Genomic DNA, 27,833 nt, shown 5'->3' with positions numbered 1-27,833 from the left:
GAAGGAAGGAAACTGCTTGTGGCATCAGTGCACTTTTCTTGTTCAATAGGTCATCTCCCATTCTAACTCAGTTGTCATTTTCATTGTCCCCAGTGTGATGGATGCAGAGAGCAGAGCTAGACATTCCTGCTAAGGTAACCAGGAGTGAAAGTGTACATTGACATTGGCCTTTATGGATGTCTGTCAGCACCCTGTTTAGATGAATGGGATCCTTCCCACCACAGCAGAGCTATTGTTACAGGCTGTCAGACTCCAGAGAACAACTCTGCACAAGTCTTATTACTTTGAACATTTTTGTCCCTTTTTTTTTTTAAGCCACAGGCCTGGAAATAGAAATGTTCTAAAGGAAAGTTTTAATTTTGCAGAAATTATCTGAAGAGAAAAAAATACCACTGTTCCCTAAGCCCCAGAGAAGATTTACCTTGGCATGCTGGCTAGGGAGGTATCTTATGTACCTGTCTGGAGAAGGGTTCTCACTGGTGAGAGTCAGACATGGCAGGAGGAGTGAGTAAAAATGTCTGCCAGCATTGCAGCAGCTAACGGGTGCCCCCAAAGCCAGGTTTCCCTGGACTGAGACTGAGCTGAAGGCTGGCAAAGCTGGGGGCTGGAATCCTGAGTTCTCTGGGTGGGCTGAAAATGGCATCGGCTTCTTTACTTTGACCTGAATTCGAATGTTGCACGGGTTTAAGATTTATTCAAAACTTTTGCCTGGAATCAGGAAAAAAAATCTGGTTAAATTCGCATCCTGGAGCTGTGAGCTCTACTTGTAATCAGATCCATCAGCCTACAGATGATAAAAAAACCCATAACCCTTTCTCTCTAAACCCAAGCTTTTAATGCTCATTAGCAATGACATAAAGTTCTCTGTACCCCACCCCATCCCTAGTGTTGAAGATGGCTGAGCAGGACCTCAACTACATAAAGCATACGTAGCGGAGCACATAAGCAGTGACTATTCCCCTTAGCTTTGGCTGGGCTTGTCCAAATTGTGGCTTGATGTGTTTAAGATTTCCATTGTCCCTTGGAAATTATTGTAAAATTTTATTTCCTTTGCTGCACCAAAGCTGGACATTTGCCACAGTTTAGTCCTATCTTTGATTTTAGTGACTTAAGATAAGAGCCATCCATCTGTGCCATCTTAATTTCACCAGTATATTTTTTAAGACCTGACTGCATTTTTTGCTGTGTCAACAAATGCTCTTGCTGTGTGCGTTAGAAACTTATATCATGTCATCTGTTATTTGATGACATTTTGTCCTTGCAGCCTGTAATTCTTCATGATTCCATGGTGTGTGCACCATGATGGGACAAGGATGGCATTTACCTTTAAAAAAGCACAGATTTCTGGAGCACAGTGTTGTGGCTAATATTGCCATCCAGGATATACTTAGCAACAGTTTTGTTTTAATGTTGTCTAAGATAGCTGTGGTAGCTCTGAATGGCCTACAAATCAACTATGGCACTGGTATGGAAAAGCCAATACACTTTGGACGTTGAAGCTGGGTGGTGGGCTAAAGCTCTTGGAACTACTGCTGCCTGCCTACTCTGGGGAGCTTGCAGAGGGGTATTCCTTCTCTGGGATCCCAGCTGATGCATGGTACCTCTTGAAAAGGACCAGATGTAGCCTCCTTTCAATGTCTCATGCTGAGTGCTTTTTTTTCAGAGTGGAGTTTCATTTCTCAGTGCTGTTCATCTTCCATAACCAATTCTCAGTAAGACCTTCTAGTTTGTCTCTAGGTTTGCACAGGTGTTAAGAGTAATTTTTTGCTTAGACTGAAGCCCCTTCTCATTATGTTTCTTCAGTCTTCGCTGTTAGTGTCCTGGTGTCGGTGGCTTCCTTGTGGACTGCAGGAAGAGAATGCATGTGACCAAATCTTTCAGATACAGCCTTCTTTTTTGAAAGAGATTGGAGATTTTAAAAGATGTTGGAGAGAGTTTTGTCAAGCATTGCTGAAGATTTAGCTTACTAATTTGGATTTCTTTCATTAGCCAACAGCCATTAACTTCTTCATATGATGATTTCAGGAGTCAGTATTGAGGCCAGCTCTCCAAGGTGAGAGGAAGTCATTGGATGGGAAATAGATGAAAGCTGTGCTGTCACTTAAGGGGGATTTTTATTTTAGTGTCGGATAGCCAGTGAGACATAGCTTTCAAGTTCATGTAGCACTTTGTACGGTGGAGTTTACATGGGGTGGTTTTAAGCCTATGTTTGAGAAATTAATTTTTCCCTGTTGGTGCAAATCATAGTTGCTTCACATCAGTGCTCTGCTGGGATTGGCTTAAATGTGTTAACGCTAAAGTCTTTCCAGCCCTTTCCTCAGGCTCAACAACTTGTTTTATGGTGCAGTGGATTCTGCAGCTGGATCTTGGCTAAGAAGTCTCATCCATTTATGGGATATCTGGGCTTGGGCTTCTTAAAGAACAGGTCCCAGCTCTTCTCAGGTCTTTCTACACTGACTGTATCTCTGAATGTGTCCATCAGCCTGGAGGCTTAGGAGAGTTTTTAACTATCCACAAACTCTCTCTAGGTTGAATTCTGATTGCTGTTGTACTCTTCGGACATCCAGATGGTCCAGAGCCATGTATACCTTCACCTGGAGAAGACGACCTTCCCTGGGTTAGGGAGCTTCATTTCGCTTGCAAGGCCAGGTCAGCCTCTTCATTAATTAGCTCTCCAAGACTCCTTCCTCACTTCCATTAAGGGTGAGATTTTACAAGTACTTAGCGATCTGAAAGAAAAAAATGGAGAAGAATATCCTAAGGTCATCTGCACCCATTAGATTCCTCTGTGACTGTTTACATATTTACGGGTCTGGCATTATGTGAAGAAGAACTAGTCCCCATTAGGCTCAGCGCAGCTGTCATTGAGAATTGCCAAACACCTCATGGGTGATGGGATCCCACCTCACAGTGAACATCACAGGTGATGAACACACTCAACAACTGTTAAAGGTGAGAGGATTTGGGGCGCCCAGAACCTGGTCAGACCAGCCTGTAGGAGAGGACTTCCCAACCTCTTTGCCATTAACAGAACCACGGAGGAACAGTCCTGCTAGCCAATGTAGCACCCAGCTAAGAGTAGTGTCACAAGACTCACAGATTCCCGTAGTACCACGGCAGATCATTTTCTGGCATTAAATATGATAATATTCTACTTTTGTATGGGCTCTGTTAAGCAATTCCTCTGGTGCTGAAAAGTAGCAGGACTAGTGAACAGTTTAATGAGGGACATTTGTGTCCACTGCCACGGAACTAGCTAATTTCTTGTTTAATCTGATGTGATATTTAGCTGCTATGAAGTACTGGTTGTGTAAGTTAAAGCAACGCTACTCACTTGTTACAGGTTAAAGAATGGCCTGCTCTTAGACTTAGCTAATCTGGGGTGGAAGGTCTGGTGAGCTCTGAGAAAACAGATCGTGGATTTTAATCTGGTGTTTTTGCAGTGAAAAACAAACAAAAAAATCCTACTGTTTTGGTGTTTCTGGCAGCATTTTGTTGGACAGTTACTCAAAAAGGCTGTTGAAATAACTGAACTGAAATATACTATGGAGAGGAGAAAAGATTTTGGTTTGATTTGAAATGAAACGTGTTCTCTTTTTCTCAATGAAATGACCCTTTCCCACTGCCAAGTGTGCGCAGGCTTGAATGAAACATTTCATTTGTGAGTATTTTTTCCCTCTCTGAGAAACAATTCCATCGAGCTCACTTTTGAAGCAAGGTGCTGCTCCAAAATGAAAGTCCGACTTGTTTGTGAAACACTGGCACAAAATGTCTCACCGTTTCTGAAAAATCAGTTTCTCCCTCTGCTGCCTCTTAACCCTTTCTCCCCTCTCGCTTGCTTTTGACTGAAACTACTTCATTCAAATTCACTCCTTCACTCAGATGTTTAGATCACCCTGAAATTGCATTTTTTAGAGAGTAAGCTGAGACATTTCACTCCCCCCTACTGAGTGTGTACTGATGCTCTGCAGGGTGCAGTTATAGCTCTTACTTCCCTCTAGATATTGATGTTGCTGGGACTTTGATGGGGAAGTGAAAACTGGTTGCCTTATTGATGAAATCTCGATTGGCACAGAAATTCCCAACCAAACAGGGGGTTTAACTAACGGAGAAAGGAAAAAATCAGTAGACGATGGGATTTTTACAGCTTCTGACGCTGCATTACAAACAATGGAGAGTGTGCATGGAGAACACTGCCCATTCGGCAACTGAAAGGGTTTTTTTAAATCAACAAGGTACTGAAGTAACTTGCTCCAAATTGGTTTTGTGTTGAGTGAGGCAGTTCTACTTATGTCTGAATGTACAATCACATTAGCAACAGTCTAAATTATGCTTGCGTGGGAAAGTCAGACTTCTTGCATTTACAGTGTGTTCGCATCCGTTACCAACAATTTACCCATCACGTGCTGAATTTCTTTACCTGGATGATACGTGGTTACCTCATGTAACAGCAGTGAGGTCACTGCCTATGCAATGGCATGGTGTCTTCTGCATAGTTAAGTTTATTTAATATTAAAATGCTGACATTTAAATAATTTCTCTGGAGTTTGCCATTTGATTTGAAATTTCTGGAATGGTGCTGGCAGGGAATTAGTCTAGAGTCGTTTCTTAATCTTTCTAGAAAGAAAGTTTGTCCAGAGATCAGTAATACTCTCTCATTTCCCCTTTCCTGTCCCCTGATTCATCAGTGTAAACCCAGCCTGCCCCTTTTTCAATCGAGTTACTTTTCTGGGATGGCTGTTTCGTAGCCCGTGGGTGAAATCTCCTCTGAAGTTCTCCCCGCAGCCCTCGGTGCTTGAGGAGGACCGCAGCAGTGCAGAGGGCTTGTCTTGATGCTCTCTGAACTGACTGGGTGAACATGGCCTGTTTTTAGTGAAGAGGTGCTCACGTCATGAAGCATTGCCTCCATTGTGCTCTCCCGTGTAATCCCAGCGGAGAAGCCCCGGTCAGAGAGCCCCGGGGAAACAACACGTCCTGTCCACCGCTGCCGCCAGCTCGGGTTAGACACACTTTGTCGGGTCAGCGTGAAAATGCTGGAGCTGCTCTTTTTCGAGCACTACCTTGATAACATGGGTATGCTGGGCAGCGCTGGTCGTCCCTGCAGGTGTGCTGCCGTCTGTCTGGCTGTGTTAGCGGGGCTGTTTAACACCAGGAGCATTGGGGAAGGACCAGGTATTTGGATAGCAGATGTGGGTTCAGGCATGTAGCAGAGTCCTTGCTCAGGTTAAAGGGTGGGGAAGAGGGCCAGAGCTGATATGTTGTTTTGTGGGGGGGGGGGGGTTAAAAAAGGGAACGCCCTTGTGGAAGGCTATTCAGGCTGCCGTTTCCCTAGCATTTCAAATACCACCCCACTCCTCTCATTAGAGCTGGGGATTTTGGCTCTCCCAGGGGGGAGGAGATGTTCTAAATGGACTGCCAGGGAGGTGGATTTAATGCACTAGGAAGAACTGGCTTCACAAGTTAAAAAGCAAAACAAAACCCAATCCTCCATTCCTATTTTTAGTGTTTATGACCAAGTATTTTTGCTTGGTTGCTCATTTTGAAAGGGTTTAGTGAGCCTGCCAGTTGATTGAAAGCTCTGTGGTGTGTGAGCTGGCCTGGCTGGGGAGCCTGCAGTGCATAGTGACGAGGTCGGAGCCGCGCCGGAGGTTTTTTTCCACTGCAGTTTGTTGAAGGGTAACGAAAATGTCCCCCGGGCAAAGGGGATGTTGGCTTTCCAGGTTGTGGTGATTCATCTTGTCTGGATAAGCAGTCTTCCTCCCACTCCTGCATTTTCATCTTCATCTACCTCACCCCTACTTCACTGTGCAACCAAATCCAAAACCTGCCCCGCATTGCGTGGGCGGTATTGCTGGGGGGGCTCACGCAGCCAGCCCCCATGAGGTGTACCTGCTGGGCAGCATTAGCATTTGGTGCCCGTCCTCCTGACCAGTTCGCACTCTATAAATGCGTTTATTCTCGTTATTAGGAGCTATGTCCCTGGCATATGGAGTCCGTGCGGTGCCTGCAGGCAGGTTTCCTTCCTGTTGGTGTTGGTAAGCAGCCCAAGTGCCTCCTGGCAATTAGCAGATCGTTACCCATAATGCGGCGCGCAGCGATGCAGCCTGGTGGGTTTTCTGGAGGTCACTCTGACCTAATTCACCCCCAGGAATTGTACAGCGCTGGCATGACTTACCAGTGCATTAACAAGCTGATGCTTCAGTACGAGGTTATTTGAGTGCTTCCACATTATTTTTCTTAGGCAAGAAATAGCCATTTTGTCTAGCGGCCAACAGTGGCTAATAGGGGCCGGTCTGGAAGAGGAGGGAGCAGAGTGCTAGCTGGGTTTGAGATGGAACACCGTGGGCGTGTGGCATTTCCTTTGGCTTTAAGGTTGGGGGCCGCTTCTGAGCCCCCGGGTTGCAAATGCGCAGAGCCCCCTTTGCCGCCTTACCCCTGTGTTATCACAGCGTCTTTGCAGTGAACTGAGCAGCGTGTCAGGCGTGTGCCTGAATCCCCGCTGCTCGGCCTCGGAGGGGAAGACAGAGGAGCAGGGCTCTGCCCCAGATATGCCCCAGATCTGCCGCAGTCCAAACCCCCAGACAATATGAAGTGGAGGAGCAGATTTCAGCCCGTCCCAGGCAGTTTTGGAGGGGCAGACATGCCTGGCCAGAGGGGCACCCCCACGCAGCAGCGGGCACCCCGGCAGGGCTTGACCTCCCTCTGTCAAACCGGAGCCCAGTGCAGAGGGCTGGCTGCAGCATCACCAGCCCAAATCAGGGTGTTCTCCCAGGGTGGTGATTTGTGTACGCCAAAGTTAATTGTTGGCAGTTTTTAGAGGCTTTTAAAACCTGTAACTTCTGTTTTTCATTTCCCCCTGCTCAGACGTGTATGGCTGGACTGTGCATGCTGAGGAAGGGGGGCTACACCGGGAAAGGCACACACAAACCTATTGCAGTAAAACTGTTTTAAAACATTTCTCAAGTAGTTTTCCTGTAAGACTTGTGGCATCTGCTACCAAGAGGATGGTGTGTGGGGAGAGAGCGATTTGACTGACAAATCATTAGGATGCCCAGAATAACTCGCTCCTCGCTTCTCTCTTTGTGTGCTCTGGAGGTCACCCCCGAATCCCACCCAGCTCCTCCTGCTGCCCCATGCCAGACAGTTACTCTGCCTTGTCTGCGGCTAAACTCTCCGGGTGCACCTGAGTCTGTGTATGCGCAGATCCTTCATTTTGTTTATGCATGTGAGCAGCCTTTGAGCCAAGCTTTGCTCTTGACGTACCCTCTGTAGCCCAGGCTCTTTGTCCTAGCTGATGCTTTTGATGCTTAAAAACGTTTCAGAGGAAATTATGCAGCATTGTAGAGTCAAAGCTGGGAGCGAGTTGAGCTGGTGGGTGGACTTTCCTCAGGCAACAAAATTTTCTGGGGAGTACTTTGAGATGAGGGGTGTTTCGGTAGGAGCTTACCCCCCACCCCGTGCCCTTTGGTGTTTGCCTGGCTAAAGCAAAAGCAGCATAGTGCAGGAGAGCGAGCTGCAAGTGCCACCTTCCACACACCACCATTTTATAACTTCCTTGAGATCTCTGGTGTTAATTGCTTTCAAACACAGGTCTGTCCTGCTTTCAGTTCCCATTGACTCTAATTACACCTGCCTAACTGCGACTGGGACTGAACCACTATCTTTTGTACAGGGGTTTTATTTGTCCCTTGGGTGAGCAATTAAAGTGGGCTCTCTTCTACCGGTGCCGAATATTCGAGCAATTGCTTGTAATTTATGTCTCTTTTTACGCTGGAACTTGCTGTACGGAAAAGCAAACCACCACCTCTGGAGTGCAGCCGGCTGCCAGTCCCGGGTGCTAATGCAGCAGAGTGCCCCTTCCCTTTCTGCAGGCTCAGTTTAAGCTCTGTCCATGCTGGCCAGAATGACTATAGGGCCAGGAAATTAAATAATAGGAACTATAAGCTCTTCTACAGCTGAACGGCTCCAGAGCTCCATCAATTATTGAAGGCGTTAATTCTTCCACAATCGCTGGCACATTGTGACATATTAGATTAGAGGAAAGTTGGTCTCTGACCAAATCAGACTGACCAGCCTATTCACTGAAGCCCCGCACGTCCTTTCGGACTCACTTCTGTAGCAGAGTTGGCGGCGCTGGAACACAGTGCCTTGGACACTGGGAGAACCAGCCAGGTTTTCTCATTTCCATCAGGACATAGAAATTTACGGTGGTAATATTTCCTCTCCTCCTCTTCTGTCTAATAGTAATAAAACGCAATGGTGCCTACGAGTGAGACTTCCTTTTTTGTTTGTTTGTTTGTTTTTCTTAAGAAGCTGAATTCAGCAGGGCTCTGTGCCGAAGGGGGTGAGACAAGAGCTCTTCACCTGCAGCCTCTGACACCCACCCCTACCCTGGCCGCCAGGAAAGCTGTTATATTTAATGAAATACTCCTGCTTCGCTGTATCACAGAGGTACTGTGGCAGGTGGTGCTTTGGATCTTTGCCCCACAAACACTTTTGAAGGCTTCTGTTTATGAGCACCTCCATTTGAGCAGGCAGGCATACGTCCTGCATCATAACACCTTGACGTTGCAAGATGGGAAAGGCCAGGGAAATGCCAAGAGCTCCCCACCCTCATCCCTTAGTAATGTTTGATCTTTTTCTGAGAGTTGCAGCTCCTTGAGCCCTGGGATTCTGGCAGAGCCAAGCCTTTCAGTGTGCTTGGATGGTTTGGGTTTTTAAAGGCCCTTTCTAATCCATCTGTTGTTGACTACATATCTGTAAGCATGTCTTCTTAGACAAATGAAGGCTAAATTTTTATATCATAACCATAAAAGCATATCCCTTATTGGAATTGCAAGTTACTTTTCCCTTGTTTTGTATGAATAACAGTAATAATTCTGTCTAACGATGGCAGTGGTCACAGCAATCCTTATTCAATCTTAGTGAGAGGAAATTTTGCAGTTTCTTTGCATGTAAAACTTCCATTATTTGGATGGGGTTCCTGTGACATAGGTCATTATATCTGTAATATGTATTTATAGTTGTTTAAAGACCGGAATAGTTTATGGAATAAATTCTGATGCGATATAGCCAGGAGCCCTGTGGGTTTTCATTATGCTATTGATTAAAAAGCCCACCACTATGCAGTGAAGATAAGGGAAAGAATTGGAAACTGGGTGAAAATTCCTTTTACTCTGTATAAATAATTTCACATTTGTTTTAAAAAAGGAGTCTTTGCTTATTTTTTTTCTCAAGATAATCTCTGCCTTTGTTTGAAAAAGGTTATTGATTGGATTGTTAACTTAAATAGTCTGTGGCGGGTGTGACAGAGCACATGGCTGCAATTAATCTTGCAATGCAGAATCCATTATTGAAGAAGCACTAATGAGCCGTTCCAAGGCCTTCACTGGTCACAGAGCGCCTGGGAGCAGCAGATTGCTCCTGCCCTTTAATGTCAGTTTTGGTCTTTAGTGTTATACAGCCAGTGTAAGCAGAAGAGGTTTTTAGATTTTTTTTTTTTTGGATATTTTTTTTTTAGGATATTTATGTTTAAATTCTCCTTACCACCAGCCTGCAATTGCACAGGGTGTGGGAGACAAGAAATGGTCTCTGAATGTGCTCGCTCCCCACTCCTCCGACCAGATGTCTGGTGGACATAGTATACAATTAAAGCCAGTGGCATGTGAAACACGGGTGTCACTATAAAATATGGTCTCAGACGCAGGGTTCAGATCCAGAGGAGAGTTTCGACAAAGATGAGGGAGCTTTCAGACCTGATATATACTTTAAAATATTGCTTTAAGACAAAGGGATGAGCTGTTGGAAACCTTCTCATTGCAAGTTTTATTGTCTCTGTTGTTTATAGCTATTGTGGCATAGCAAAAGTTTAGGTAGAGAATAGTTATGGTAGATTAGAAACTGTCGATGTTAACATATCACCTTCTCCTTCAACAGAACTGCTCCCCGGGTGTATTTTAGAGGTCTGTCTATTGACTTCAGTGACACCATAAATACATGTTACTTCTTCCCCCTGTTAGATCTGCGGAGCTGATACAGATATGTGAGAGCGATCCAGGGTTTGCCAGGGCTGAGCCACCACCTGAATTATTAACCGAATTCCAGCTGCAGACTCTTTGCTGCACACCTTCACCATAGCAAACACCATTTATCACATGATTAGTGAAATAAGACTGTTTCTTCATCTTGACCACATAAGGGATGAAATTAAACAAGGAAGATTTTCAGCTCTCTGGCTCATGCGCTACCACAGTGTCTGTAACTTGAACCACATTTTGGACTGCTCTGCTCTTCGTGTAAAACAAAATTGTTTGTGGGCTGAACTAGCCTTTTTTTTTTCTTTTTTTTTTTTTTTAAATGAAGTTTAAATCTACCTATAGCAGCCTGCCATATGCAGCTACAGGGCTTTGTCTTCAGGTGTTTTGCCACAGAGGGAATGCCCAGAAGTGCTGTGATACGGAGCAGGGATGGTGTTCACTAACACCACTCCAGGAAGTCTTGGACATGTGAATTTTCTCATAGGTCATGAAAAACACTGGGTTTTGAACCCAAGTAGCATGAAAATAGAGAGATTGTGAAGAAGGAGAGCAGTGAGGACAGGAAAAAGAATTTTAATGTTTTGAGTATCTACTGACATGCTTGCCATACACTACAGTGCCTCATCACACTGCTGCCATATGTAAAAATAGTCTTTCCGACAACATTAGGTTGGGGTCATGGTACCACAAGGCACGTTGTTTAATGTGAAAGAGGATCTGACTTAGAGGCTGAAGAAAGACATGTCCACAAGATATTCTTTTTCCCTTAGACATGCCATAAGCCCTGGGCTCACAGAGAGCAGTCTGCGGCGATGCAGACATGGCTGTGGGCATTGGTTAGACTCTTTTGTAGTCACAGCATTTGGAGAGAGAGCCCAATGGAGTGAATAAATCGGTGTATTTTTGCAAAATATTTCTGCATCGCTACCAAAAAGAAGGCACCATGGCCCTCCCTCCACTATTAATATTTTCCAAGCAATCCTCAGCTCGCAAGAGCCCATTTCTTTTAGGCCTGTGGTGGGTGTGGTTCTTAAGAAGGGCTCTGCAAAATAGGATGGATCACTTCAAGGATGAGGCACTATCGATACGAGATGCAGCACAAAAAACCTGCAGAGGTGTTTTTGAGGCAAATGAGGAACAAGACAGTCAAGACTGATAGCTGGAAGAGAGCAGGAATGGCTGTGAAGGGACAGAGATAAAGTAGCGAACAGAACCTGACCTTCATGTCATTTGAGAAAGGGAGAGTCTTTAGCTGGAGTCTCTGCAATGAGCAATGTGTGTATGCAGGCAAGTGAGCACGTGAATACGTGTATGCATTTAGCTGTGATGTATTTCTGTAAGTTTGATTCCATTCTTTCTGTTTCTTTTCAAACGTGACTGAAGCTATTTAACTCTCTGATTAACTCACCTCCCTGTTTGAGTTGTTCTCTGTGATATATTCCAGCACTGTACAACCTTTCTGGAAGCCGACTCTCTGCTGTTGGGATGAATTCCTCCCTGATGTGTAGTGTGCCACATTTGTTCCATTTACTGGTGTTGGAATGAGGTTCTGCATTTGCTGTAAATCAGATCTGGAGGAACATTTCAGTGTCATGACAGGTTCTGCTAGTTTGGTAGTATCAGAAATTATATGAGGTCCTCTCAACAAGAAAAGGTATCATGTCACATCTCCTTCTGCACAGTTGCAGTTTCAAGGTCCCCAGAACTTTAGTTTGGACTTGGTTCACTGTAAATCTCAGTAAAATCTGACTCCTGTTCTGTGCTGACATTTCAAGGGCTCCAAAACCCAGTGATCTTCTTAGCCCATCTGAGCTCATCAGTACTGTTGAAACATTCTTTATTCAAAGGCTTAAGAATGATATGAGCAATGTCACTGATCCCTCCTTCCTTAAATATCTCCTTTATTTTCTATTCAATTTCCTTAATAACTTATGTACACACATTTCTTTGCTGGACAGGCTTAGTTTTTGTATCACAACCATACAAATATAACTGGAGAATGAAAATCCTTATTACAGCATTTGGTGGTATCACGGGCACATAAAGGAAATATATTCCCTACAGCATTATTGCCTTACCCAGCAATTCTCAGCAACTGTTTGCTTCACTAGCTAGAAAATATAGAAGCTTCTTGTAGGGTGGCGATGGGTGATGTGACAACACAGCAAAATACCACTGATAGGTCTGGTAATGAAGATAGCACATCTATGCCCACATCTACTATAGCCGTGCCTTTTTTTCTTATTGGAGAAGCAGCCTTTCTTTCTCCACTCTTAAAAATACACTTAGGCTGTTGGAGGTGGAAAAGATTTTTTCCTACCCATTGGCTGTAGTCTAAGAACAGCAGATCGGCTAGAGGTGAAAAAACCCTGCACACCTGAGGTGTAAGTTTCTGGAAGAAGCACGCGGTAGTGCTGGATGTGTGTACGTGTATTTCTTGTTTTTTCTATAGATGAGCAACTGGCTATCCTTGTGTCATTCCCCCCCCGACTATGCACAGCGTTAATGCTTATGTGTGTCAGAGAGGGATGCTAAATACGGGGCTTTCCAAGAAGGCAAGCAGTCGCTTATTGCAGGTGACTTAGGGACTGCCTCAGCCTGATAGGGGTGGTTTGGGAGTACAATACTTTTATTTCAGCGGTATATTTTTCTTGTTTTGTTTTGCAGAAGGAACACTGATCCTACCTTTGGTTTGTTTGTTTGTTTGTATTTTCCCCTCCAGAAAGCCCATTGCTGACCCTGCTACTGTGGTACCGCTGTTTTGCAAAGCTGGAGTCGACACGCATGTAGGGGCGGGGGTTGTAACTCTGGCAATTTGTCCTTCCCGATTAGATGTGACTGTTCTGCTAGCTTTCCCTTCTTTATTCCTTTCATTTAGTTCATTGTGGGAGTTGGCTTGGGGTTTTTTCCTTTCGGTTTCTTGTTTTGATCCTGGAAGGTTAGCTGTGCAATTTGGTTTCTTCTGTGCCAACCAACTTTAGTGGCAGAGCTCTTAAAAAAATTAAAAGCTGTATCCCTCCATCCTGTCTTGCTTCTTCTCTGTACGCTACTGCTTCCATTTAAGCAAAGTTTACAGAATTGCTTCACCCATTTGGACATCAGGAAGGGAAGCTCTGAAATGGAGAATAACCTCATTTCCACCAGGTCCTTCAGTCCGGTTGAAACAACGCTAATTGAAACTGTAGTCCAATTTCTATTAGGATGGATGGGCTCTCTCTGAAATTGGGTTTGTGTCTGATTTCATCCTATCTCTTGTTTTCTTTCCAAAAAAGCCCCACAAAAACCAAACCCAAAGCCAAACCATTTTTAAGAGCTCTGAATAAAACTGCTTTGCCAATGGGGAATGGGTGGGGATGACTCTGATTTTCTCTTGTGCCCGGCAGCGAAAGGGTTAATGCCTGCTTTCCTCTTTGGTATCTGTTAGTTGCAGCCCATGTTGTGATCAGTCCATGTCCATGTGCATTTTGTTCCCAAATTTAATACCGGTTAATTAACGAGTGATAAGTGAGCCTTAACAATGACAGTTGTTTCCGATCTTCCTCAGGACACCCGACCTGCCTGCAGTTCACCACAAACATGACTGAGGCTGTTAAAACCTATCAGTGGCAGTGCATTGAGTGCAAATCCTGCAGCCTTTGTGGGACCTCTGAGAACGATGTGAGTTCATTTACCTTTTCCTGCAAATAAGCATCACTGCAAGCTACTGTCACAGCCGCCCTTGAGGAGCACGTGGCGATGGTGTGGGTCGTGGCTTTATTGCTGCTTCCATACGTCTCTGAGGAAGAGCCACTCCTGGGAGTAGAGATGGGCTTCTCCACAGGGCCCGCTTTCAGCCGTCGGTCTCTGCTGAAATTACCACGGGTATCATATAGGGCCACTTCAGATGGTGATACCTGTGGTTTGTATGCTTATTCAATAGAAATTAGCTGGAGGCCTTAAACTCCTGTTGCAGGGAGCTGCAAGAGAGTAGTATTTTCAATAGGGCAGTCAGGAGCAGATGTGAATGGGTGATAACCCAAGGGATGGCAAGTATGTTTCTTCTGTCCTGATTTTGCTTACTTTCTTGGCATGTGTTTTTAGTCTTAATTACAAGACTGGGGAAACATGAAAGCATTTGAAGTGGGATTGCTAGGCCTCTCTCTAGTCACCTTATCACCCATCCCAGTGATTTCCAAACTGTGATCCAGAGCCTGCAGCTGAACAGTGTCCTCTCTGCAGGGTTTTTGGTTAAAATCTGACGTTAAGGGTCCTTGGTGATAAACTGCGAGAAGCTCGGAGGGATGACAGTGGCTGGAGAGCTTTGGAGGCAATTAGCTAACACTACATTCCCCATAGCAGAATAAATTTAAAGCCTGAGATTTTGTTTTGCTTTAGCAGTAAATAAGGAAATCTGAAAGCAGGGAGCTGTTCTGTGTTAGGAATCATGGGATACTTCAGAGCAGCTTTTTTGCCCCCAAATGTATGGAAGAGCTGCAGACCACATGGTGGGATCATATCGTTTCCATCTGTTTCACAGAGCATTAACTCGGCTGAGTTTCGGAGAACTGGCTAAGCCCAGGCTTTTGACAAGAAAGGTTTCCCCTGCAGGGATGAGATCCAGCACTTGGTCACACTGGAGCCCAGTAAAGCCTGTCCTCTTCTCTCAGTACAGCCTATCCCCGGCCTAACAGCTTTTACTCCTGCATCATGAGGCCACCTTGGAGAGGAAGTCCTCCACATCTCAGAGACATTTTCCAGTTAGAAACTGAACTGCCTTTGTGATGAGAAGGGCTCTCTGCAGCCTCTCACAAATGTGGTGGTCGATCGTGGATGCGCAGATGTGATGCCTGTAGCCTTTTACGTTCCCAATAGTCTCTTAGTCTCTATGTTGCAGCTCTGCGTTCCTAGCTGAGCACTGCTGGTTACCATGCTTATGTTTTCCTCTTGGCAAGAGACTAATTTACTTCATTTTCTCTCTCCTCCTCTCCCTGTCTCCCTGTTTCCCTACTGTCTCCCCAACAACCCTGCCTCAGGACCAGCTGCTCTTCTGTGATGACTGTGACCGTGGCTATCACATGTATTGCTTGAATCCACCAGTCTTTGAGCCCCCAGAAGGTAACATATGTTGGAAGTCTGCTTTGAAAATCACAATAAATTCCTTGTGGAGAAGGGAAGAATTTCAGAAAGGTGGCCTGGGCCATGCAGGGTTAAGGAAGCAGTAGCAAAGCAGAGGCAGGAAGCACTGGAAAGAAAGAAAATTCATAGACGTGGAGGTCTAGTGCGATCTGAGATGTCCTATTCAATCTTGCCTGGTCTCTACGTCCTCTTCCAGGACATGGCTCTTTTGTGAGTCGTGGGTACCTTTGAATATCCCAGATGGCATTGGACACCTCAGTTTAGTCAACTGAATTGAGCTCCTGTGAACTGTGACTTTGGACTTCCTAAGAAGTCAAAGTCCCAGAGAGAAAGCCCCAGACAGGGAGGTCCTCTCTGGAATAGCAGAGAGTCTGTTGTCAGGAGACTGGATTAGGAGGAATGACCTTCCTTCTTCTCTGGTCTGTCTGTGCCTCAGAAGGGTGAGAGTTTTACTGTCTGTATTACATTTGGTGTGTAGTTATGTCGTCTGCAGAGGATTCAATCTGACTATACTACAACTGGTTGTAGTTTGTCACTTGGTCGTGGAGCAGAGGAACTAGTCCTTCACCATTATTGATTCTCTGACTAAAATCTGCAGAGAGCAGTAGAATTGGAGAAGGAGACATGCGAGTACAAATGACTGCGGTTTATATGAGGGGCGAGACAAGAAGAATTACAAATCAATCATGCATTCAGGAGCTAAATGTTTGTAACTTTGATAAAGAGGAAACTAAATCAGGAGGGGAAAATTTTGAAATGCAGGTAATAATTAGCTAAAGATTTCTGTTTGACTGGGAAGTGGTGTATTGCAAGTATGAAAATATAAAACACGTAGTGGCAATGCACACCCCAGCTGTGTTGTAATTTGTGTAGAAAGCCTTCGTATGCAATACCAAGGGCAGCAGAGCCTGCTTCAGAAAAATACAGGCAATTCCCGTGTTAGAAATATTTGATATCCTGTTCAAGCCAATCTTGACATAAACTCTGAATGCCTGGATTTGATGTCATGCCTATAAGAAGGATTTCTTCATTTGCAGGGAGCTGGAGTTGTCATTTGTGCCGGGAGCTGCTCAGAGAGAGAGCATCAGCTTTTGGCTTCCAGGCCTGAGGAGCTCCAGCAGTCAAGAAACACTTTGCTCCTGGTGTTGCCATACCAGCACACAATTCCCATCCAGAACACAAAGACACAACCCACATCAAAACGAACGGACACTCAAATACAGGAAGAGGTATCTGTGGTATTCACTGTCACTAATGCCATACCTCCTGGGCTCTACTAGAAGGATCACGTACTTTCCCAATGCTCCGGATGAAATCTCTTCACTGCTATGCATGGTTGCTGCTTACCATTAAGGGCTCACATGCTTTATAGAAGGGGGAGGGTTGTTATATCGACATGGAGAAGTCAATTTTGTGTGGCCCTGTGTTTTCTGTTTCGCCTTCTTTTTAAAGAAGTAAGATATCTCCCAGGGAATTATTGGTGAGTACTTCGGCTGGGAGCAGCACCAGTTGTTTCTCTTCACAGGCATGACTGGAAATGTCTTTACTGCAACCACTCTGTATTTGCAGGGGGGCTTTGCGAGTTGCATTAGTTCAATACTTCCCAGGTCATCAACAACGTGTTGTCACTGAGAGAAGCACTGATCAAAATTTTTTTGGGGTGACACTTTCTCCCTTGGATCAAGTGCTTTGATTTGGCAGCTCTTTAGAAATCTGGTTTTAGTATCTCTGAAGGAAGAACAGTACCAGTATGTGTACACACACACACGCTTAGAAAAGCCTACCGTCTTTGGTAATTCAGGATATTCAGGCACACGGTCCCACTGTAGTGCCAGCATACAGTCCAGACTCATTTTATTTTTGTTCAGAAAATCGCAAATGGTTATATATGTAACTGACTTGCTGTTTAGCTCAGAAAACTGATCAAAAGAAAAACATCATCTTAAGTTGACCATAGAAAGTGAAATTGTCAGTTTTCTGAGCAATCTAAAGTAAGCTGCAAAAAGGAACAACTTTGGCTTAGGGTCAAATGAAGCACTTTTGATTATTTTTTTTAAATTTCTAAACTAAAATTTTCTGCAACTTAAAGTTGCATTTTATTCCAGGAATTGCCTAATCAGGACTTCCAGCATTTCCAAAGTGTTACTGTTTTTTATCAAAGCAATTATCAAGATCTAGCTGAATTTTCAAATAATTTTTCCCCCAAATTCTCTACAACCACATTTTTGGCAAACATGATAATTTGTCAGAAAACGTTCCCCAGTTCTATAGGAGGGAATAATTTGCTGAACCTAATATGAAAAGAAAGATTTTCATAATGATTTTAAAATTTAAATAGAAATAGTTGTACTTTATTTAAACAAACCTCTACATGTGAAATGAAGAAACATTAAGCAAGAGCATCAATTGAAAAAATATTATTACAGTTGAGTCTCTTTGAATAATTTAAGACATCACTAGGAGGACAAGTGAGTACATTAAAGAATTTCTACCAGATACATCTTTAAGGTTAAAAACCTGCAACTCCCCGAACTGCCAAGTAGCCCAGAAAGACCATTTTCTTGGGTATGATGTATGTTACTTTTTATGCATAGATTTAAGTGGGTTTATAATATAAATTTATGAAAGTCCCAAGCAGCATGTGACTCGAGTTGCTTGTACAAGTAGGTAAAGACACTGAAGATTATATTTGGCATATTTATATTGGTTGAAACTGTTCTGCAAAATTAAATGTCCCCGAACACTTGAAAGGACATTGTGAAAGAATATTGGTGAGCTAATTTTTCTTCCTTCTCCTGCTAATTACACTTAGTTAGAATGACCTATACTGACCTAATGCACTTTCCCTCATTATTTAGGTAGTTTCTTCACCTTTTGCATTTTGTTCGGCTTGCACGCCAAAAGTAGCCGTGTCAGCTGCTGGATTCTCCCACATACTCTTGCACCCTCTTCTCAGGCTGCAGCAGGAGTATTTTAACCTGCTAGAAAAAGATTTAGAAAGTATTTTTCCTAGTCATATTGGACCAAATCTCTCCTGGAGCAGCTGCACTGGCTACCTGTGAAATTCATTCAATACCTTATGCTTTCCATGTGACAGCCCCTCAGACAAGCAGAGAGTACAAAGAAATTTGAGCATCAGGTGCGGGGAGGGTAAAGCGGGAGCCCGTGGACCTGCGTTAGGTGTCTGGTACCCGTTGGGACAAAGCTCTAGAAAAAATGTAAAATGAAGGGTCTTCCTCCCACTCTGGAACTGCCCTGGCCCTGGGGAGCACTTGGGGGCCACAGCTCATCCGCATGAGCATTTGCACCCACCTGTTGGTGTGGTCGAACCCTGCTGACCTGGCGCTTCGGGACCATCTCATGGTTCAGGCCGCTACAAAGTCCTGTTGCTGCTGTGGCCAGGAATGCAAGTATATATTCACCAGAGACACCGCTGGGCTCTCATGTGGAAAGCGAGTGTTTTAGCTAGAGGGGCTGGAGCTGAGAACCGCGTGCGCTGGAGGAAAGTTTTATGGTGGTGCTGGTGGTGGGAGCAGCAGAGGTGGGTTAGTGTTTGGGCTGGTGCTCAGCTACCAGTCCTGCTGGGCTTAGGGAGCTCCGTCATAAAAATGGCCATCGCCTTCCAGTTTCCTGGTATTTGCGTTGGCCTTGGGAAAGGAGTAGGACAATGTCTGCATTATCAGATGGAGAGGAAAATGCATATTGTTTTAGCGTGCGTATTAAGCAGACAGTGGTGGGTCATCGTGAAAGTCTCAGGTAGCCCTGTAGGTGGGACCAGCTGGTGCAGAAAGTAGTGCTCTCCAGCCCTGTGACAGAGACATTGCTAAATGAGCTGTCCTCTGCACGCACACCTGCTTTTCTGTTTTGTGGTTTGATCCATAGCGCTGACTGTTTTCTCCTCCCACAACCACTCTGCAGTGAACAGTGTCTTTCATGTTTGGAAATATTCCTCAGTGGCCTTGCTGAAGTTTCATCACTAATGAGGTATGACGGAAGCAGAGAGTGCTAGATCTTCAATGGCAAAATGTTGTTTGCCATTTGAGATCAGTATAATAGGGTACTTACCCACGGTGGTCCGGCTGCATTTCGTCTCTCCAGCTTTGTGCTATGTCGCTGTGTAGCCAGGCAGCTCCAGGTGACTTTGGCAGCAGATGAGATGCAAGCTCTCCCACATTGACATCTTCCTCCAGCTACAGTCTCCCTTCTTCACTAGCTCGCTCTAGGACAAGGGGCTGGGACGGACCTCTCAGTGACGTTTTAGCATGCGTTCAGAGTCATATGTCTCAGTGCACTTCAGAAATATTAATTGATCCACCAAGCGAACAATGCTGTACCCGCTTTACCAAGATGTGGAGAGGTTGTGGCACAGCCGTGGGGGTGAGGCATAGGAGTTTAGAAACTCTGATAACTGATTCCCTGTCTCCTGGTACTCCCAGGGGACAGCCTTCCTGCAAGACCGCTGGGATGAACGACACCATCCACTCTCAGGCAAGTCTTGAGACCGCTCGTAGCAGTGATCTGGTCTGGGCAGTAAACAACGTGAGGACTCTGGCTCTGGATGCTCCTTTCTCCCTTGCTGTGGCAGGACGTGCAAGTTGGGTGGCAGCCCCTGAGGTGATCAAACTCTGGCGTATTTCAAAACTCTTCTGAGTAGGCAAGGCAAGTCATATTTTAGCACAAATCAGGGCAAACTACCATGGGAGATGGTAGATCCTGCGTCCCTTGAAGTCTTCAAATCAAGAATGGGCAGCTTCCTAGAAGATGTGTTTTAATTAAACACAATCTTAATTAATCACAGGAACGTCTGACTGAAAAAGGCTTGTGTTATAGAGGAAGTCAGGCTGGATGATGTAATTGTTCTTCCTGTCCTTATTATAAAAACAGATGTTTACTGTGGGACAGGATGTATTTAAATACAAGCTGCGTCTGCATAATGGCCTTCAAGTATGTTAGTTTAAATGTATTCGTGTGCTCCTTCTCATTTTTAACCCATTTTGGCTAACCTAAAAAAGGTCAGTTATAGTAATTGCCTTTACTGATGCAGTAAATTGTGCATTACCTCCTTCACGCCCATGATGGCAGCTACATTGGTGTTAGCTACCTCAGGCTGTTCCTGAGTTTGAACGATTCAGACTATATTGTGGGAAACCACGGCTTGGTTCTGGCTTTCCCTCCATCATGTTTGTGTGTTGTGTTGCCCAGTTTTCTGCCCCGTGGTGGGAAGGCTGGCTGGGGAGGGGACCTGCTGCCGTGGCAGCCTCAGAAAGCAGAGGGGTGGAGAAACGGCCATAAAAAAGGGGTGCATCCAAGTCGTACCGCTGAGGAGGCGAGCTCATGTTACCATCACAGAGCCTCTCCTGTAGCTCAGAAAAGGCAATACCTTTACAGAACGTGAGATGGGTCCCATTCTGCCTCCAAACTGTACTTCCATAGATGTGCCTTTGGACAGAGTTTACAGCATTTCTGTAAAGTTACCTTAGGCCAGTTCCTGAGCTAGGAAAGCTGCTAAGTGTGTTATTTTGAAGCAAATGTTGCTGTGAATAACTTTGAAATGATTATTTCTCAGCTTTATTTAAAAGGAGCTTAGTACATTCTGCCCCAAAGGAAGACTCTCCTGCAGTGTGCAGTGTTATGGGGCTGTTGCATGTTCTTTGCACCTACAGCATGTGTTTTGACAGGGGTCATTTGGGAGGTAAGGAGTGGATGGGGGTAGAAAAGAATATTAATTAAGCTTGTCACTGCTGGAGGGATAGTGTGCATTGTGTGCAAGGAAAATTCCAGGTAGAGCTGGGCATGATTTTTCTGTGTGGAATAAATTTATTTTTAAAAAATGTGGTTTTGAGAGAACCACAATTATTCACATATCCAAGTTCAATCTGGCAAATTATTTCATACAAAAAATATGGGGGGAATATTGGAAGAGCTGAAAATGCTTGTTTCAATCTTTTTAGAATGCGTCACTTCAATATTTGAATTTTGAAGTTAATTTAATCTCAAAATTAAAAAATTAAACAGCCTTCATTTGACATAAAACATCTAACGTGAGGGTCAAAAGTATTTCAGGTCTATCATCTGAATTGAAATTTTCCAAATTTTCTGATTTAGTGTCATATCCACCACTGTGTATCTGGTTAATTCAGTTCCAGCATGGCAAGCAATTGCATTAGAGACAACTTTACAGTATCTACTTAAAAGAAAGTTAGAAGCTATGGAGGAATAGGAATCTTTAACAGGATGCAGCTGGTTCATCTATAAGTAAAAGAAGATAAATAAAATGGAGAAAAATGTATCTTGAATGCTAGAAGCACTTTCTTAGAGTGACACGTCTTGGTTGATCTCACTTGTCTGTCTGTCTATCTAATCAGTTGGAGATGCTAACTGTTAGTCTATAAAACTGTCTTTCATAGCAGAAGGGGGAAATGCTTTATGTTTTCCTGATATACAAAAAAACTGGACAAAGCAAAAGAGACTATATTGGGAACAATTTGGCACTGCTCTGGGAGGGCAGAAAATGCAAATCTTATGGAGGAGATGATTAAAAGATGGATTGTCATGTCAGTTTTGTTATGGGAGCCTGCAGGTTGGACAAGAGGAGGTCCTCACCTGAAATGTTAACAGTTGACCAGATCTATATTTTTTGTGAAAATAAGTTCTGGGGAGAGGAGCAGGCAGGCGGGGCAGGAAAGCCCACTTCTCTAGCCAGTTCTGCATTTGTTATGATCTTAGCGTCTCATACTTTTGCATTATATAGTACATGGCAGGATAAGGGACGTATATGTTAATTTTCTTTAGGCAGCTGGGCAGGGTGACCAGCACTGCCAGGGCAGGAGCAGGCGGGTGCTGTCCCTCTCCTGCCCCAGCCCTCAGGACAAGAGGTGTCTGTAGAAACAACCCGCAGCCAAACGGGCAGAGATGCTCACATACTCATTGCCAAATTTAGGCCTCCGTAAGCAGCAGCTGACCCAAATAATGGAGACGGCCCACCCAGCAGAGCGGCTGGTCGTGCCAGGCTGCCCGCTGGCGTGGAGAGTCAGAGCTGCTCTGAGGTTATCTGGAAGCGTGACATTTCACCGCACCTAAGCAGAGTTATAAAGCGTGGGGTTTATTTCCACTTACAACAGGGATTGCGGCACCGCTGTGCCCAGGTACCCAAAGTCTCTGTGCCTCACTTTCGGAGAAAAGGCAGGACGGCAATTCGGAGCTGTTTTTGTAAAGCGCTTGGAGCCCGCCAACTGCGTGCGAGCACTGAGTGCTGCCACGTACGACGGTGCTGCAGACCCAGGCTGTGGCAGAGCAGGCAGAGCCAGCTCTCCCGGGCTGTTCCTTACGCCATTGATTTCTGTCGGCCACAGGCCGGTGACGCTGCCTGGGGAGATGGGAGCAGGTGACAAGCCAGGATTTGGATGCCGAAGGTCCAAGACCCTGCAGAGGAAATGGAAAGTTTTAGTTGCTGTGGCTGTACTTCTCCTCTGGCCAAAGAGGGCAGGAGCTGGGACTGGCAGGCAGCCAAATCCATCTTCAGTGGTGATATAATTACTAACAATGACCTCCAGCCCCGGCAGTAGTTAAATGGCTTTTCAGGGCAGGCACCGGACCCGGTCTGGTTTACATAAGATAAACTCAGTTTTTGCTGAAGGGGAAGGGAGAGAAAGGGGGTTCTCTGGTCTGAAGGGGACTGATTTATAAGCGCAGCTGCCCAGCCCGCTCCACGTCACGTTCCCCTGGCAGCGCAGGCTCAGGCAGCCTCCTTTCTACCAGGGCTGGTGCCATTGACTGGGGCCGGAGCGTCAGGTCCCTGCTCCTGGGGAGCAGTTTTGCCGAGAGAGTGCTGGTGCTGCCCCAGCTCTGTCCCCTGGGGTGGCAGCCAGGGCGCAGGGTCTCAGCGCACTGCAGGCAAGGGCGAGAGCGACCCCAGCCCGTGGGGGACAGCCGGTCTCTTGAAGGAGCCAGGCTGCAAGATGTGCAAGCACGATTCGGCTGTCCTGATGGCCAAGTCTTAGCGTGGGGCAGAGGAGAGGTGCATTACTGACCTGCCTCTCCAGCTGCGCTGGTGGGGTGTTTGGCGAGTCCCACCACCACTGTGCATCGAGGCACTTAGCTGGCGGGGGGAGGGAGGGGGGAGCTAAACAGTGCCAGGCGTTTCGCAGCTGGGGAATCAAGCCAATAGTTTATTAATGTTTGGTGTGTGTTTCTGCCACGTTGGATGAAAATGTGAAGTATTATTACAGTATTCACCCAAGCATTTAGAATATACATTGTTACTGCTGGTTTGAAATGAGGAAACTACTATTTCCAGATCAGCTTACCTCCCTTTGCGTGCATGAAGTTAACAATAAAACACTTCATACCCGAAAATTGTTGATTTTTCAGGTATTGATATTTTCTTTCAGACGCCTGTCAGTCTAGTCATCCACTCGATTCAGTTCATTGTAACAAACTATAGGTTTCACCTCCACAGTGACTCAGGAAACGTTTCCTCTCTCCCCACTTTTCAGAAGCCAAGGAGAGAGAAGGGCAGGCTTTATTCTTTGTATTCTGAAAGAGTGATAAAGAATGACAAGCCCATTTCATGTTCATCCCCTTGCCATGTCTAGAATGATTGAATTGGTTGGCTGGGAGTGTGCCTCTTTTTGTAACAGTCTGAAGGGTCTTCGCTGGCATGTCTTGCCTGTCTATGAGATATTACAGTCTGGAGTTTTGTCCCCTTGGATAGGACTCTTCCTGCTGTTGCCATATAAGACTTTGAAACTGCTAATTCTCATCAAGAAACCATGTGCCTACAGTCCCGAATATCAAGATAAGGATTTCCCTTAGATTCCTCAAGATTTTCTGCCTGGAAGGCCAAACCCCCTGCTGCCCATGAACTCTGCTGGAGCATAGATCTCTTTCCAGCCCAGGCATCTGCTGCTGCTGGACTCAGGACTGCATTTTGATGTCCACTATGCACTGCCAGTGCAAACTTTGCCAGCAACATTAAAAGGGAAGTATCCACTGAAAATCAAAGGACAAGACATGAATGTTATGCCTAATGTACTCTTCCTTTGTAGCTCTCCGAGGAGTATAACACAAAAGATGTGCCCCTGATTCCTTTTGGGAAGGCTATAGCAAGTGCATGAGGAATTTCCAAGTGTCATCTCCTTTGAGCTTCATTACAGAATATCCTTCATTGTTCATTGTCATTTTTTTCTTCTCTTACCCTATATTCCTGGATTTCAGAAACAGCATGTACCAAAGCTGAGAAGGGTCTAGAGCAATTCGGAAATAGAGAGAAGTCCAAACCGAACCACCATTTTATCTCCCCCTTAGAAGTGTTCAACAAACCCTTGATCATTGCAGGGAATCAAACTCGTGTGCTGATTTAATCCCAGCTCAGCATTAAGGTCACAGAATAGTTCATATAGACTCTTTTGTAGGCATAAAAAGGTCTTTAAAAATGCAGGGAGAAATGTTTCCTCTTTACCTTGATGGCTTTCCATTTTTTGTGCTGCAGCAGAGATCAACAGTCCTCCTGTTTGCTCTGACTCTCTTCCAGCACTGCAGCCTGGGTCAGAAGTGATGGGGACAGGCCTGGGAATAATTTATTTCATTGAATTGCAGGTGTAAAGAGAGGCTCAAGAACATTCAAGTAAATTGTCGTATGTGCCAGACAGTCAGATCTAAGAACCAGAAGTTTGTCTACATGTTAAGTTACTGCTTCACCCTGTCTTCATCTGCCATTTCAGACTGAGTGTGCCATTTGTATACACATAGTTTTTTCACCAGAAGTGGCTGCGAAGAAAAACATCAACAACTAAAATTGGGGGTGGGGAAGACCGACTTAGGATCTTTGCTGTTGATCCTTTATTTGACTTTGGGACAATATTCTCCCCATTATTCAAAAGCGGAATAGATGAGGATAAATCTGTGACATCGTAGTGGGTTGCTCAGATAAAAACTGTATTGTCATCAACTTTTAAGTGCACTTTTAAAATGCTCAAGTGATGATCCCAAAATAGTGATATTCCCATTAATATATTGGTAGAGCCTTACTGTGTGATGCTGTAGTATTGAATTTTAATTAGAAGGAGAGTTTAAGTTATATATACAAATATATATGTATTTGTATATCATATTAATATTAGTTACTGTAAATATTGCTTACCGATCAGGAATAGATCTAGAGTCCTATAATAAGTGTTACTCACCTTGGAAGAGGAGAAGGAGGATGGAGAAAATCTTATTTGTTTTTCAAAGGTGTGTCAGCATTCTAACAAAACAAGGCAAAACATTATCCCTTACACCCTAATCTCAATCCTATTTGGAGCATGATTTATCGACACATGAAAGAGTACCAATACTCTAAAAGATAGGCCAGCTTCTCAGCTGCTCTCAATCAACATTCCTCCATTGACTTTAAACCAAGAGGTTGGCCTGGTGTCTTAAAGAGGCCCAGTCTAAGTAGGCTTAGACTTTAGTCTTCATTAAAAGATGTGTGCTGCTTAATAGTTGAGCACACCCAACAAATGTAAGAAAATAGGTACTTCTATCCCAGATGAGTCTGGTCTGTTTACGCTTGGTTCTGGTTCAGCCTGGTTCTGGTGATGCCATGTCACAGGCTCCAAAGGAAAGTGAGAAATCTCAGCAAAAGACAATGATGAAGCTGTCAGCAACCAGGGCAAATTTCTCTCTAACTCCATGGAGTTTGGACTTGATTAATCAGTATTCAATGTATTGCCTTTTGATTTTCTGTGAACAACCCCTTACTGCTCTATCAGGAAACAGTGGACAGCAGTGCATGATTTTTCTCTTCTGTATGAGACCTCACTTCACTCAGCTCTAACCTCCCCTCTCTTACCCATTTCTAATCTGTTCTAGTCTTTTTGCTGTCTCTGTCCCCTCACGTGGAAATCTTTTCCAGCCCCTATCATTTTCAGCATCTCTCCCTGGAGTCAATCCTCTTCAGCATCATTTGCTCTCAGACAGGCTGAAGTGAAAGTTTGCATGACCAGGATATGCCGTATGTTTACCGGGTGGTGTTTAAACCTTCTAGCTTTACTTCTCTCCCAGCGCTACGTCCTGACAGTGTCTTTGCTTTTTAGCCACCCCGTGAGCGGGTCCATCATCACCTCTGGGATATTTTTCCTTTGTGGTTATAGCTCACCTTGAAGGAACCTATTTTACAGCCAGTGAAGCCATGCAGCCTTGCTGCCGGCACACACTCGCCCTCCTTTCCCCCGTGCTCCAGCTGGGGATGTGGTTAGGCTGCCGGTGCATGAGATCACATCCAGCGCGGCTACTCCCTGGAAGCCAAAGTGTTGCTTAGTAACCCACTCATGGAAGTACCAGAAGCATTTTTCAATCTGTCACGTTGGCGAAAAACACTGGCTTCTTGATTTAGAGGCATTCTGCTGTGCGTAGCAGGGCTGTGCTCCATTACCTTGCATCCAGTGCTATCTGCAAGTGAGGAAACGAACCTCCCATTTAGTGGAGGGGCTGGGGAAGGTGGATGAGGCACAGAAAACATTTGCCCAGGATTGCATGTGAAGCCTTTAGTTGGTTCTCCTGGCATCTAGTCCTCATCTTAACTCCCTTCCCTTGGGAGATATTCCCTCCTTATGAAAGTGCACTCCAGGGTACTATAGCAATTGGCCAAACAGGACCCTGCAGCACCTTCATCTATTATGAGACATTACTGCAATAAAACATGGTGTGTCATACAGAAACTGGATGAGGTATTGCAATATTTATGTTGTAAGCCTCAGTGTCATGGACAATTGCTACAGAATAATGTATGTCTTTTTTTAATGCAGTGGAGTCACAGCAGCTTTGCAAGAGCACACAGAACACCAGCCATCTGGGATTACATGGTTTCCTCAGTTATTTTCAAATTATTCTGTTACAGAGAGTTAAATGAAAAACATCCTCTCATTTCAAAAATGGACTGTAAAGGCTTTTAGGTTACTCCCTTCCCCTTTTAAGAATAATTCAATTTGGGAGCAAAACATCCAAGAACTGTGTTCTGAGTTCAGAGGCTTGCTCCTTTATCTGGCACTGGTTTATCCTTAAAAATGGCTTCAAAAAGTAACTTGAGGGCTTTTATTGGAGGTACCTTATTGATTTTGCTATCAAATCTCTTCAGTTTGGAAGCGAAAAAGTATTTTAAACAACGTCTAACTTTGAGCACTGGGGTCCACCTGGGCTCTTCCTGTCCTACTTCTTGCCATCAGAGAGACCAGAGCCATAGTCTGTGTCCAGCCATGGTATCACCCATTTCTGTGGCTTGCCTCTTCTTGTCAGATTGTGTCCTGGAAGCCCTCTGCAAAAAAAATGAATGGGTTTTATAAGGGTCATGGAAGGTCCAGAGTGGTCTGAAGACAAGGTTGTTAGACAAGTGTTCCTGAGAGGCTCTTTTGGTCTTCAGAGGGCCTCTTACCCGGGACGACGTTCAGTGCTGCGGTGATGAAATCAGCAGTTTGTTTCTCGTGCAAAGCCCTTTCAGTGCAAGGTCAGTGACGCACACAGCAGTTGTGGGCTAAAGCTTGACTCAGCATAAAAACGAAAAAACATCCCACAACATGAGAAGCTCCGAACTTGATTTCTGAGGACTTTCTGAGGAAGTGAGTACATTCCTGTGGTCCTTCCTAGTCTAATAGATAAATTTGGGTATGGAATAAGAAGTCTTTCAATTTTATTGCACGTAGT

The 27,833-nt window shown here is 44.8% G+C and overlaps 1 protein-coding gene across 3 annotated transcripts in view; it reads left to right on the top strand.

The window, feature by feature from the left end:
* The window catches only part of DPF3 (D4, zinc and double PHD fingers, family 3), a 113,215-nt gene extending 96,201 nt beyond the window's left edge, over positions 1 to 17,014 (top strand). For 2 of the 3 annotated variants that reach the window (XM_010566482.1, XM_010566484.1), the window contains 3 exons: positions 13,582 to 13,694; positions 15,050 to 15,131; positions 16,190 to 16,632. In XM_010566482.1, coding sequence (XP_010564784.1) covers positions 13,582 to 13,694; positions 15,050 to 15,131; positions 16,190 to 16,260 — 266 coding nt within the window. In that variant the 3' untranslated portion in view covers positions 16,261 to 16,632. Of the gene's footprint in view, positions 1 to 13,581; positions 13,695 to 15,049; positions 15,132 to 16,189 lie in introns of all 3 variants that reach the window. The other variant, XM_010566479.1, reaches the window with a different exon arrangement.
* The last annotated feature ends 10,819 nt before the right edge of the window (positions 17,015 to 27,833 follow it).

The sequence above is a fragment of the Haliaeetus leucocephalus genome, unplaced genomic scaffold (assembly GCF_000737465.1).
Source record: "Haliaeetus leucocephalus isolate CR32 unplaced genomic scaffold, Haliaeetus_leucocephalus-4.0 Scaffold213, whole genome shotgun sequence".
Lineage (NCBI taxonomy): Eukaryota > Metazoa > Chordata > Aves > Accipitriformes > Accipitridae > Haliaeetus > Haliaeetus leucocephalus.
The sequence above is the reverse complement of the archived record's forward strand: the minus strand, read 5'-3'. Positions and strand labels throughout refer to the sequence as shown.